Source organism: Dermacentor variabilis, chromosome 8 (assembly GCF_050947875.1).
Source record: "Dermacentor variabilis isolate Ectoservices chromosome 8, ASM5094787v1, whole genome shotgun sequence".
Lineage (NCBI taxonomy): Eukaryota > Metazoa > Arthropoda > Arachnida > Ixodida > Ixodidae > Dermacentor > Dermacentor variabilis.
Window position 1 is genome coordinate 115,258,960 of NC_134575.1, and position 14,634 is coordinate 115,273,593.

Sequence of the window (14,634 nt, forward strand, 5' to 3'; positions counted from 1 at the left end):
GTAAGCCCATCCCTGTGGGTTGTGGCTTAACAAACGGTTGACCCTGATTGGCAACTGAACCTGTGGGACGGGCCAACGGCCCTACCGCCTTTTTTTTCTTTGTATATTTGGGCTATAAAAATCGGGACGACATGCTGTCCCTCAGACTTGGCTGAAATCAGGATTACTGATAGATCAGTGAGGCTCCGTACCATGTACGTTAGACTTGGCTGAAATCAGGATTACTGATAGATCAGTGAGGCTCCGTACCATGTACGTTAGACTTGGCTGAAATCAGGATTACTGATAGATCAGTGAGGCTCCGTACCATGTACGTTAGACTTGGCTGAAATCAGGATTACTGATAGATCAGTGAGGCTCCGTACCATGTACGTTAGACTTGGCTGAAATCAGGATTGCTGATAGATCAGTGAGCCTCCGTACTATGTACGTTAAAACGAGTCTGGGCTCTAACAGTCATTGAGACAGTCGAAGAGTGAGACTTTGTTTCTCAGTTGTTCAAGTTTGTAATGTATTTGTTTTACCTACCATGTATATAGAAAAGTTTACGTATAAATATTTCTTGTACATCTGATCTGCATCGCTTCCTGTCTGCGTTTGATCAACAACTGCCGATCATCGTCCGAGAAGCTTCAAGTTCCAGCGGTGAAGCGAGGACAGAGAACGAACGAAACTTTACTGGCGCAGCACGACAGGATCGGCAAGCTCCACAACGAGCAGCGAGCCAGGCGCAAGGCATCAGAGGGCCACCAGCGAATTCCGCAAGGGTTGCAATTCATCTGGACGAGGACGTCAGGCGGCGCCCCCAGCAGCAACGGGTGAGCAGGATTCCTTGCGTTTTGTCTAGGTTGGCATGGCTGTTGTTCAGTGAGGTTAATGGTGTTCACGCGCAGAACAGCAAATGCGATTGAGGCTAACATAAACATTGATACTGCATCTGAACAAACAGAGGGTCAGAGACGGCAGGAGCTGCAACGCGTCGGAGAGACCGAGTCTGAGACGTCGGATACTGAAATGGATAGTGAGGCGCAAGGCGCTGCGCAGGCTCCGAGCACGACGGATCCAGAAGCCATGGCGGTGAGACGCCTGGAGCTGGAGCTGGAAAAGGTGCGCCTACAGCTAGAGTGCGAGCGCATTGCTCTACGGAGAGTGGAGCTTGAGCAGTCGGGCAGGCCGCCTTCGGTGTCGGAAGGAAGCGATCGGCGCGGTGCCATCACGAATGGAATAGCACAATGTGCTAAAGTGCTTAAGGCATACCGGTTGCCGTGTGACGCTGACGTTCCGATATGGTTTGATGAGGTCGAAAAGTTGTTTGCATCTTTTCAAGTACCAACACATAGCCGTGTACATTTGATCATGCCTGCGCTGACTGAGCGGGTCCGTTATCTGTTGCGTAGCCTCAATGATGAGGAATGTACGGATTACGAGACTGTAAAGAAGGCGGTACTAGATGAACTTAAGCTCACGCCAGCTGAATACTTGGGGAGGTTTGAAAAGGCATCTAAACGAAAGGAGGAAACTTGGGCTCAGTTCGCGTCCCGAGCTAGAACTTATTTGGCCTATTACCTTCAATCTCGCCATGCAAACACAAAAGAAGCTATGACGGAGCTTATGGTCGCTGACCGTATGAAAGCCAGTCTAAGCTCAGAAGCCCTTGAATATGTTCTTTTGCGGGAGGGCGAAGATTGGTTTAAGCCAGTGGAGGTGGCGAAAGTGCTCGAGACTTTCGAGCAAGCTAAAGGGAAAGGACGAGCAACTAAGCCAGCCGCAACAGCCTCACTGCTGCAGCACTCAAAACTAGCTAGCCCGCAGAGGACAAACTTAACATGCCACGTGTGTCATGTACAGGGTCACCTAGCCAGAGACTGCCCAAAAGCTTCAAATAAAGAACAGCAGGGGAAGGCGCCGACTGTGCAAAAACAAAGGGTACAGAAGGTTGCTGTTGTAAGTGAAGAACCTCCACCAGAGCAAGAAAGGGTGCTAAGCGCTAGAGTGCAAGTCGTAGCTCAAAATGCTAGTTCAGGGAGGTCAAAGCTGGACCTTATCCCTATCATGTGCGGGAATATAGCAACAGAAGCTGTGTTGGACACAGGTAGTGAGATAATGGTCGTCCGTAAAAGTATGTTGCCGGTCGTTTTACAGGAGCCATCGGGAACAGTAAGGCTCGAGTCGGCATTCGGAAAGACCATTCGAGCTAACCTAGCTACGCTGCCCATAGGCATACATCGCCCGGGGGCTGTGATACAACCGCAGAGGATCGATCTGGTGTGCGCGGTTACAGACGAACTTGCAAACGGGGTTGACTGCCTGCTGTCAAAGGAAGATTGGGAACTACTAAAGGCGCAGGAAAAAGACGAGTTTGGACGAGAAAGTATTCCGCGGGTAGCCAATTCCGTTGGAGTTCGATCAGTTGAAATGGTCGATAATACCGAGCCAGACTGCGGTCTAAGTTGCGAGGAAACGACAGATGAAATCCCTAAATTGCAAGGGAACAGTTTGATACAAGATGTTAATGAGGTGCCCAGTCAGCGGGAGGAATTTCGAGCGGCTCAGCTTGCCGATGAAAGCCTGAAAAAGGCCTGGAATAATGCGAGAAACGGCAAAGTTGACATGTTCGTGTCAGACGGACTTTTGTACCATTGGGATTCCTTAGCGGGAGTCAAAGTGAGACAACTGCTCCTACCAGAAGAAAGACGCAATGAGGCAGTGCCGCTCCGATCCCTGACAGCGAGGGCCACATGCGCGGCTTTACTGGAAATTTTCAGTTTTACTGGAGTGCCGGAAACGATCTGTTCAGACCAAGGAACTAACTTTAAATCTCTACTGACACATTTAATGTTAGAAAAACTGGGCTGTGCACCTAGGTTCTCCACTGCCGAACACCCTGAGAGCAACGGAGTGGTTGAGAGATGGAACAGCGTCCTCAAAAATATGTTGTATCATGTAATGGAGCGGGACCGAAGAAACTGGGACAAGCTCATCCCCTTTGTTCTGTGGGCTTATCGCGAAGTGCCGCATGATACCACCGGGCTGGCGCCGTTCAGGCCATTGTACGGTAGAAACCCAAATGGGCCCCTATCAATATTGCAGCAAACTTGGACGGGTGAGATCGCGGTGCCCTCAACTCTGAGAAAGAAACCTGCCAAGTATTTGCAGCAGCTGCGGGAGCAACTAGAACTAGCCGCGAGTGTAGCTGAGTTGACAAGCACCGAGTGCCAGAGGAAATATGCTGAAGTTTACGTTAGGAGGGCACGGACTAAAGAATTTAATGTCGGGGACCAAGTACTCCTCTTTGACACACATCGGGCAACCAAGATAGCTGCCTAGAAGGTCTTGTGCCACCTCACACAAAGAAGGAGTTGCGAAGTCTTTTGGGGCTTTGTGGGTATTATCGGGACTATGTCTCAAACTACGCCGACGTGGCGAGCCCGCTTACAGCTTTAGGGCGAGGGGTTCCTAATTCAATTCCATGGTCGGAAGAAGCGCAGTGCGCGTTCGAAAGTCTGAAATTAGCTCTCTGTCAGGCTGTCGCCATGAACACTCCTGAGCCTCATCAGCCGTACTGGCTATTCACTGATGCGTCGGCGACGGCGGCCGGTGCCTGTTTAGCTCAAATGTCAGCGGACGGAAAAGAAAAGCCGATCGCTTTTGCTAGCCATCGCTTTAACCCGACACAGGCGCGCTGGTCGACTATAGAGAGAGAAGCCTTTGCTATTATTTGGGCACTCAAGATATTTAACTACTGGCTTTTCGGAGCAGTGGTGAATGTTGTCTCTGACCATAACCCATTGTCATATTTGACAACTAGCACCCCGCAGGGGGACAAGTTAGCAAGATGGGCGCTTTCACTACAGCGCTACAATGTAACGGTGCGTCACCGGAAAGGAACATGTAACGCCAATGTTGATGCATTATCAAGGCTCTCGAATCGTTCATGGGAGCCAATCGAGTAAAGAGCAGAAAAGAAAGGATAGACAAAAACAGCCATGCCAGCTGGGACAGGCGTGAATGTTCCCGTTCACCCGAAGGACGTGTGCATGGGACAGTTCAGCCTTGATGGAACTTTCTGTGGTTGTTGTCGTCCATGTGTGTGAGGGTTATAAGACTGTGGACATACTATGTATATAACCTGCATATGTTACTTTGCTGCTGTTGTGCCGTGCAGTGCGTTGGAGTGTTCCTGTACATACATGAGTGTTTCTTTTGCATGCTCACTGTCATGAATGTGTTGAGCTTTCGCCCTTTTCTTTTATCACTGTGAGAAAATTGTTTTTTTTTTTCGTGGTCTTTTTAGTTCATTTTCCTGTTCCTTACGGGCTCCGCAGCACCCGTGTTGGGCAGCGTATGTCAATTTTCTTTGACGGAACCTTCAGAGCCTAAATTTTACGATACAGCGCCCTTTGGCTCTTGTAGTATAGCTGGGCACATTGTGAGCCCAGTATACTCTTTAGGAGGGACGTGTAAGGTCGCTCTGATTGTTCGGGTTCTTAAGTTTCACGAATCGGCCACGTGCTTTGTGCATAGAGAGGGGGTTCACTTGCCCCCGTGTCAGCCGGGCGACAGTTGCTGTGTTATGTGGGGTCACAGGCACCGCGCGGTGTTGGGTGACGCGTCGCGGCAGGTGCCAGGTGGGCGAGTGCCGATTCCGGGAAGTCGGCATTGTGCGCACGGTGTTGGCAGTTCGCCGACGGTCACACGAGTCCACACAGACCAGCCTTGAAAGGGACTGCTGTACAAAGTATTGTGAGTGTGGCTCCCGAGTGCCTGACTAATTGGAAGCGCCGCCGAGGTTAAGAAAGGCTTAGCAACTCTGACCCCGTTCCGCATGCAGTGAGCATGGACCTAATCTTCTACGCGTCCGGAACGCAATCGCCAGCCTTGTTGTTGGGTGCGGCTGCCGGTGTGGTGTCGAAGGCCAGCTTACAGTGCACGCTGTAGGAATGCGGTGCACACGTAAAGAGTGCATTCGGACGACGGCGTCTTGGAAACACGCACTCGGAGAACTTTGTCTTGTAGACAATAAGTTTGAAGGACAATGAGGGCCATCAGTCTCCCACGCGGACAAACTTTGAGTACGGCCGCACTACGTGGTATCGATGCCCCTGCTTCCGAGACATTTGCGGCCTAGACGCCGTTGGGATTTGAAACGGTCTAGCGATAACTTGTTCGGGCCTGGCGTGTTTTGCTGAGCCCGTCACTAACTACGAAGAAATGAGAGGGCAACGGAGTTTTGGCGAAGAAGGAAAAGAGCTTTGTTTTCCAATATGTTTATTTTTAAGAGTAAGCCCATCCCTGTGGGTTGTGGTTTAACAAACGGTTGACCCTGATTGGCAACTGAACCTGTGGGACGGGCCACCGGCCCTACCGCCTTTTTTTTCTTTGTATATTTGGGCTATAAAAATCGGGACGACATGCTGTCCCTCAGACTTGGCTGAAATCAGGATTACTGATAGATCAGTGAGGCTCCGTACCATGTACGTTAGACTTGGCTGAAATCAGGATTACTGATAGATCAGTGAGGCTCCGTACCATGTACGTTAGACTTGGCTGAAATCAGGATTACTGATAGATCAGTGAGGCTCCGTACCATGTACGTTAGACTTGGCTGAAATCAGGATTGCTGATAGATCAGTGAGCCTCCGTACTATGTACGTTAAAACGAGTCTGGGCTCTAACAGTCATTGAGACAGTCGAAGAGTGAGACTTTGTTTCTCAGTTGTTCAAGTTTGTAATGTATTTGTTTTACCTACCATGTATATAGAAAAGTTTACGTATAAATATTTCTTGTACATCTGATCTGCATCGCTTCCTGTCTGCGTTTGATCAACAACTGCCGATCATCGTCCGAGAAGCTTCAAGTTCCAGCGGTGAAGCGAGGACAGAGAACGAACGAAACTTTACTCTTCTCTTTACGCATAGTTTATGGTAGCTAATGCGCTGCTATTGTCTTTCTTTCTTGAAGCAACCGCGACACAAGTGTACTTCAGAAACGTTGCATTGCTCTGAATATCTATGTTTTTTTCTACTAAAGATCCCTTAAGCTCTTTTATAATCACAAAGGTCGTCAAGGAGAGGCCTGTCACAAAAGAATATGCAATACACGTCAGGATCTGAAGCATCACTGTCTCGAGAAGATTCCTGATTTTGTACTAGAGCTGTCCAGCTACTTACTCGTCAAGTTGCCGTGTGTCTGAAGATTGCAACTTGGCCGGCCTAGCAATTCTGCGCAAGCCCCTGCGAATGGAGGAACGTTTTCCGGTTAACCAAAACCCAACAAGAGTGCGTTTCTGCGAAGCAAGCGCGATTTTGCAGTTCACTATGGGATATAGGAATGACTATATATATATATATATATATATATATATATATATATATATATATATATATATATATATATATATATATATATATATATAATCCCGGGGTAATACTAGGACACATAAATAACCAAGCAAGTGGTTGGGAAAACGGTGCCGTGGTACCTCAATTGGTAGAGCATTGCACGCCAAATGCGAAGGTTGTGGGTTCGGTTCCCTCCCGCGGCGAGTTGTTTTTTCATCCACTTTCATTTCCATTAATTTATCCTTTCTTTCTGTCATTTATTAAGCGCAAGTAACTTTCCCTATGTTGTCCTTGGTGTCGGTGTTTGTTGGCGTCTTATGATATGAATATATATGTATATATATATATATATATATATATATATATATATATATATATATATATATATATATATATATATATATATATATATATATATATATATGTATATATATATATATATATATATATATATATATATATATATATATGTATATATTGTAACGCACAGTTGAGTGCCGCTACTTTAATAACTTTACGTTGGGCGAACTTGTGCCCGACAAACAGCTAAGCGAGAGCCTCGCTAAAAAGTCCACAGTCTCTTTCGCCGCAGTCCCGCACCTCTTCTTCTCCCCTCGTGTCCCGCGCTGATGGCACGTTGCTCCGATTGCGCGTGCCTTGCGAGGCCGTGTTGCTCGCTTCGCTGCCGCTATCTTTCGCAGGTAGCCCTAAACAACTGGACGGATGCAGGAAGCGGCTGGCACGCGTAATTTCAAATCATCTTGTGTCATTGTCCCCCTTCCAAGAGTGGATCGTCCCGATGCTCATACAGAAGACCGTGGTTTCTAGACTGTCATAAGCTCGCAATGTTTGTAGGCGGAAGCAGTTATTGCCTGTCGTAGTAGGGTTTCATTCGGACGACATGGACGATTTCTGTTCGATGCCGCCGTCGTGATGAGGTTACTTGACCTTCTGGAGCAACTTCTTAGTTCAATGGACTAATTCGGTGAATTATCCTATACGGGCCAAAATAACGATAAAGAAGCTTCTCGGATAGGCCGCGCATCCGTGCGGGAGTCCACAACCATACTTTGTCTCCAGGTGCATACTGCACGTCTCTTCGTCGCAAGTTGTATCGCTCCGCGTCGGTTTCCTGCTGCTGCTGAATACGGTGTCGCGACAGCTGCCGTGCTTCTGCGGCTTTTTGTGTGAAGTCGCTGACATCACTGTCATTTTCGAAGGTCTCATCTACTGGTAGCATTGCATCTAAGGTTGTGGTGACGGTCCGGCCAAAAACGAGTTGGAAAGGTTTCAATTGAGTCGTCTCTTGCGCAGCGGTATTGTACGCGAACGTTGCGTACGGTAGTATCCTGTCCCATGTTCGGTCTTCCATGTCCACGTATATTGACAACATATCAGTCAGCGTTCTTTTCAGTCGTTCAGTCAGCCCATTTGTCTGCGGATGATATGGGGTGGTTTTTCGGGGACTGGTGTGCGTCAATTTCATGATGGCCTGTGTCAAATGCGCAGTAAATATGGTTCCTCGGTCCGTGATGAAAACTTTAGGAGCGCCATGCCGTAGCACTGTGTTAGTGACGAAAAAATCTGCTACTTCACTGGCCGTTCCTTTGGCAATAGACCCTGTCTCGGCATATCGAGTTAGGTGGTCACTTGCAACTACGATCCAACCCTTTCCTGATGACGATGTGGGAAAGGGGCCAAGTAAGTCCATTCCCACTTGTGCGAATGGAGTTTCCGGTGGCTGTATCGGTTCTAGGAGACCTGCTGGCTTGAGTGGTGGTATTTTACGTCTTTGGCAGTCCCGGCAGGTTCTTACGTAGTGTCGAACAGAATTCAATAACTTTGGCCAGTAATACTTCATGCGGATTCAAACGAATGTTCTGCTCACTCCTAAATGTCCTGCTGATGGGTCGTCGTGGCATGCTTCGAATATCTCGAGTTGTAACTTTGAAGGTACGACGAGCAGAAATGTCTCTGCACTATGTTCAAAATTTCCTTTGTACAGGACATTATTTCTCAGGACGAACGACGACAAGCTGCGGACAAAAGCTCGTGGAATGTCGACAGGATGTCCTGCTTGGTAATCAATGAGAAGGCGTAACTGCGCGTCGGATCGCTGATGCTGAGCCATTTGTGATGTTGTCACAGCTCCTAGAAACGGGCAATCCTGTTCATTTTCCCTAAGCGTAGATTCCGTGTAATCAATCGGTGCACGTGACAAGCAATCGGCATCACTCTGCTTGTGACCGGACTTGTATACGGCCGTTATATCGTATTCTTGCAGCCGTAGACTCCATCTTGCCAGCCGTCCAGATGGGTCTTTGAGATTCGCCAGCCAGCACAACGAATGATGCTCGCTGATAGCTCGGAATGGTCGGCCATATAAGTATGGTCTAAACTTGCTGATGGCCCATATCACCGCGAGGCATTCTTTTTCTGTCGCTGAGTAGTTCACCTCAGCCTTCAAAAGTGTTCGACTGGCATACGCAATGACTCGTTCCTCTCCGTTTTGCCACTGAATGAGGACGGCACCGAGCCTAAATTGCTTGCGTCTGTGTGAATATCAGTTTCGGCTTCCTAAACGAAATGAGCAAGAACTGAGTGGTTCTGAAGACGCTTTCGGAGCTCACTGAAAGCATGCTCCTCCTCATTCAACCAGACGAAAGGCGCATCTTCTTGTGTTAGCCGCGATAGTGGTTCCGCGATCCTTGAAATTTTTTTGACGAAGCGTCTGTAGTAGGCGCAAAGTCCTAAGAATCGCCTAACAGCCTTTTTGTCGGTTGGTTTCGGAAATTTCTCCACCGCTGCAGTCTTCTCAGGGTCCGGGCGAATGCCTTCTGAACTGACGACATGGCCAAGGAAAAGAAGCTCGCGAAAGCCGAAGTGACATTTCTACGGTTTTATCGTCAGACCTGCTGATCTAATAGCTTCCATCACAGCCCGAAGTCGTTCTACATGCTGTTCGAAGGTGGTAGAAAAAACCACGACATCTTCAAGATAAACGAGACAGGTTTGCCGTTTGAGACCGGTGAGTACAGTGTCCATCATCCGCTGAAATGTGGCAGGTGCGGAACAAAGGCCGAATGGGGGCACTTTAAACTCGTACAGTCCGTCTGGCGTCACAAACGCCGTTTTTTCACGATCTCTTTCGTCCACTTCTATCTGCCAGCAGCTGCTTTTGAGGTCAAGGGAGGAAAATAATTTGGCATCTCGTAGTCTATCAAGAGTGTCATCGACTCTTGGAAGTGGGTACACATACCGCTTTGTGACGGCGTTCAGCTTTCAGTAATCAATGCAGAAGCGCAAGGTTTGGCCCTCTTTCTTTACAAGTACCACAGGCGATGCCCACGGATTTGCCGACGGGTGAATTACGTCGTCTTCAAGCATTTTCTTAACTTGACTTCCCATGGCTTCTCTCTCTTTTGGTGGCACTCGGTAGGGATGCTAGCAAATATACGTCACTGATTCGTCGACAATTATCCGATGTTTGGCAATAGATGTCCGCCGGACTTTGGATGACATTGAAAAAGATTTGGCGAATTCTCTGACGAAGGTCCCTATTTGATCTGTCTATCTAGGCGATAGGCCTGGTTCGATGTCGATGGCTGCAAGGACAGAATCCACATCTTAGAAATTCGATGGTGAAGACTCTGGAATGCTGAGATCTGTAACTTGGACGAACTTATTAAGGCTGGTAATAATGGTTCCCTTCGCGACATGTTGCACCTCATTTCCAGAATTAGTGAGCAAAACGTTGGCACATCCGCCACGCAGCTGAACAAGGCCACTTGCCATGCAGATCCCTTTTTCGAGTAGGAGGCTGGTGTTGCTGTGTGCAATTCCTTGTACTGTAACGGCTACGCTGGATGTCGGAGGAAGCATCACGTCGTCATCGGCAATGTAAAGGGCGTCGAATTTTTCTTCAGTGTTGAATGCTGCGACAGCGTGCTTGGTTGAGAAGGAAACACATGATTCCCGCAAGTTGATTATAGCGCCATTATTCTGCAAGGAGTCCATGTTAATAATAATTCTCTTGAGCACTCGGAAAGCACGATAAAGCTGGCGACGTACATGAAGCCTCGTATTCCTATTGTAGCCGTACACTTGCCCGTCGGGTTGATGAGGTTTCCTCCTGCTGTGCGAACTTGTGGCCCTTTCCAAGGAGTCAGCACTTTCTTCAGTTTCCTGGAGAGCTCACTACTTATTACCGAGTAATCCGCACCTGCATCCACTAACGCGTTCACTTCGTAACCGTCAACAAACACACGGAAATCGGAAGCCACGTCGCTCTTACGGCACTGGTTTCTGAGTCCTTCGTCGTCGCTCCGAATCATCGATAGAGGTTCTTCTCTTTTCGCGTCGGCAGTGGCCTTGCCTCCAGAGGCCGCTGACTCTAGTTTTCCCGACGCGGGCTCTGTGAACGGCGTCTTGGGGAGTTTGAAGACGGGTGGGGGTTCGGTGACCGATGCCTCAACGCTGTTGATCGAGGTTGGTGTTGCTGGTAGGCGTATGGGGAGCTTTGACGAGTAGACAGGTACTCTTCGATTTCAAATGGACGCTCACCATTTCGAGGGCAAGGTGCGTTCACCGGAAAACCACGAACCGCTGCCTGGCGATAGTGGTACATTCTGTACAGGTGGCCTGCCTCACCGCAGAGGTAGCAGAGAGGTATTCGGTCAGGAGTGCGCCATACATCGGCTTTCCTAAATATTCTTTCGGGTGGGGGCAGCGTATTTCGAGGGATCGAGCTATTCATAGAGGAAGTGGCTGCGACGTCAGCACGTCCGGGAGTTGGCCGCAGCACATCGGGATACGATACGCTCGGCTGGCGCAGTAATGGCGCTTGGGGCTGCGCACTCTGCTGTGGTTCCCGGACCGCCTGTCTGACCTCTTCGCGAACCACGTCTGCCAGCGACGAGGGCGTTGGAGCGTTGTGGTCAAGCCGTAACCTCTGAAGCTCTTCTCGCACTACAGATCGCATGATCTCCCGTATGACCTCCATGCTGTTTCCGATGGCGGCTGGAACTGAGCCTACAGAGGTGATCTTCATTTGCCGATTGTACATCCTTGATCGCCGTTGTAAGGTGGTTTCCATTGTTGTCGCCTCAGAACGAAACTCAGCGACAGTGCGCGGTGGGCTCCGAAACAACCCTGCGAACAATTCCTGTTTAACGCCTCGTATTAGATGGCGTAGTTTCTTGTCCTCGCTCATGTTCGGATCAAATCGGCGGAAAAGGCGGAACGTGTCTTCTGCATACATGGCCACGCTTTCATTGTTCCGCTGGTTTCTTGTCTTCAGGGCAGCTTCGGCCCTCTCCCTGCGGTCGGTACTCGGGTAAGTCGCAAGCAACTCCCACCGGAAAGCATCCCACGAGACAAATGTCGCTTCGTGGTTTTCAAACAACGTTCGTGCGCTGTCCTCTAACGCGAAGTAAACGTTTCGTAGCTTGCGCTCTCCGTTCCATCCATTGAACTCAGCGACGCGCTCAAACCGTTCCAGCCAGTTCTCTGCGTCTTCAAATTTGTCGCCGCGGAAAGGCTCTGGCGTCATTGGCGAGTTCACCACGATGTGAGTTGGCGTGATTTGATTTGCCATCTCGGTAGCCTTTCCGGTAGCAGATGCTGACGCTCCGAAGAATCCGGCAAAGGTGAAAACTCGGGGGGCTCACCACGTAGGCGACGACTGCTGCGTTGGTGAAAAGGAGTCAAATCAACGGGTCCAAGTCACCGTGAGTCCGGGCTCCTTTCTCTGACTCGAGAAGGGCTTGAAATCATACCCAGCTCCTCCACCAGAACTGTAACGCACAGTTGAGTGACGCTACTTTCATAAGTTTACGTTGGGCGAACTTGTGCCCGACAAACAGCTAAGCGAGAGCCTCGCTAAAACGTACACAGTGTCGTTGTTGTTGTTGTTGTAGCCTGTGGCACGTGTGGCTCCTACCCACGATGGGGGATTGGCCAAGAAATGGGTCCATTATACCAAAATAATATAGAGCATAAATTTCCTAATATATATGGGAATAGCATTGAATAGGGTTGAATTACCGGTTAAAATGTAATCAGGAAGGTGCTGTTGAATGAGTAATAATTAATTTAAAAGTAATAAAAATAGAATTTAGCAGGGCATTCGTTTAGATTCTGTAAGGAATGTTCGGACAGCGAAGCATGTATCCCTGTGGCTGAATCCCAAAGGGGACGCCCCGAACGAAAGAATTGCAGGTTTTGTCAAGTCCAGGCCAATTCTTCGAAAAGGTATCTCCAACAATCTTTTTCTTAACGCAGCAAAGTGGCTACAAGATAGAAGAAAGTGCTGTATCGTCTCCTCCTCTTCACAAAAAGAACAAAGGGGAGAGGGAACCAAACCCGACCTGTGTAAATAGAAATTTAGGGAGGGAATGCGGCAGCGTAATTTGGTGAGGCAGACCTCAAGCATCTTTGTGTAACAAGATTCGCTATGCAAGGGAAATGCCAGGTGTTTATACTCTGGAGAAGCTGTCAAATGTGGGTTTGATAAGGCTGATCTAATTGATCTCATTCGAAATCTTGCCGCCGTGACCTGTGCTGTCACTGATAGAATAGGAAGAACAGGGCCCGCTAGTGATGCATGTGCCAGTGAATCGGCAGTTTCATTAAAAAACAAAGCTTTATGACCAGGCACCCAAATCGAATGAATACATTGCACATGGGCAGGAACTAGTAAGTGGAAGAGTTTTAGCATGGGTGACTCATTAGTAGCGGTAAGGCAAGAGCATACAGAGGGCGAGTCAGTAAGAATAGCAGCCGTTGTAATCATTTGGTCTAATTTACGTAAAGCTAGAATTACTGCTAACAACTCGGCCAGAAAAATAAGCACAAAATCAGGCAATCTTAAAGAAAAAGACCAGTCGAGCGCTGGACAAAATATTCCAATGCCAGCTTTTTCCTCGCACTGTGAGGCATCTGTTGCAATGATAATGTTTGTTTCTAGGGTTCTTAGGTGGTCTTGCAACATGGCGTTTAAGATGCCGTAAGGGAGTAGTTTCGCGTGGTTCGGGAAAATGTCGTCGAACCTGATCTCTGGGTAAATTGAATGCATATTATTAGGAAGCACATCACGAATTTGCACATTTAGTGGTTCAAGTAATGTTTGCACAAATATAATCTGTGGTCTAGGAAACCTGGGCCAATGAACAGGGAAAAATAATTCTGGATCGGAGATGAAAATAATTTGAGGACGGTTTAGTGGTGATTCATATAGCCTTAAGAAGGTCTGAACGGTCAGAAGGTGAAATCGGCATAATATGGGTGGGATTCTTGCTTCCATGGATAATACGGCATTTGCAACGTATTTTGGAAGGCCTAAGCACAGACGTAGGGCCTCTCGTTCTAACAAAACTAGCGGCCGAAGCTTGTATGATGGAACACCTGAGAATAAAACACATCCAAATTCTAACACCGGACGAACGTACATTTTATATACCATCAAGAGGGATTTTCTGCGCATACCTGTTCTTCGATTGCTTAACTTGCGCAAAATGCCCATTGTACGAGCTCCTTTTGTCGCAATATATTCAATATGTGGCCGCCAGTTTAGATTACCGTTGTAAATAACTCCAAGGTACTTTAATGACTCTACTTGTGGGATGTCTTCGAGATGGTCGTTCAGCGATATGTATACTGGGTCTTTAACAGGAAAAACAAGTATAGCACACTTATTAGCATTCAGGTTTAAGTGTAAGCTATCCAGCCAGTGTTCCAGTTCCCTTAGATACGACTGCAAAGTTTCGTAAAGAGAGTATATGTCACTAGCCATACCAAAAAAGGCAATGTCATCAGCATAAACGTACGTACTGACTCCTGGGTGAACGGGGATTCTGCTCAGTAAAATATCAAATAATTCTGGTGAGAGCACCGATCCCTGAGGCACAGCTCTTGTTTGCTTGTGTTTTCTAGAAGAATAGCCGCTTCGAAAACAATAGAATTCCCTGTCTTTTAAACATTCATGCACCCATGCTACAATATAGCCTGGAAAACAATGGCTCTGTAACCGATTTGTTAAAATTGTGTGTTCAATGCTGTCATAGGCTTTACATATATCTAAGGTAACTAAAGCCGCGTAGTGCTTTTTCTGTCTGGCGATGTTAATTCGACTTTCAAGGGCTACATGCGCGTGCCATATGGAATAGCCAGATCGAAATCCAATTTGGCAAGGACTCAACAATTGATTTTTGACAATAAACACTAATATGTGTCCGAGAAGCACTCTTTCAATAAGTTTCACTATGTTTGATGTCAACGCAATTGGTCTGATGT

At 47.9% G+C, this 14,634-nt stretch overlaps 1 protein-coding gene across 1 annotated transcript in view; it reads left to right on the top strand.

Moving 5' to 3' along the window:
* The first annotated feature begins 861 nt into the window (after positions 1-861).
* Positions 862-14,634, top strand: part of LOC142591533 (uncharacterized) — a 31,441-nt gene continuing 17,668 nt past the window's right edge. Inside the window, exon 1 of the mRNA XM_075703854.1 lies at positions 862-2,382. Coding sequence (XP_075559969.1) covers positions 877-2,382 — 1,506 coding nt within the window. The 5' untranslated portion in view covers positions 862-876. The remainder of the gene's footprint in view (positions 2,383-14,634) is intronic.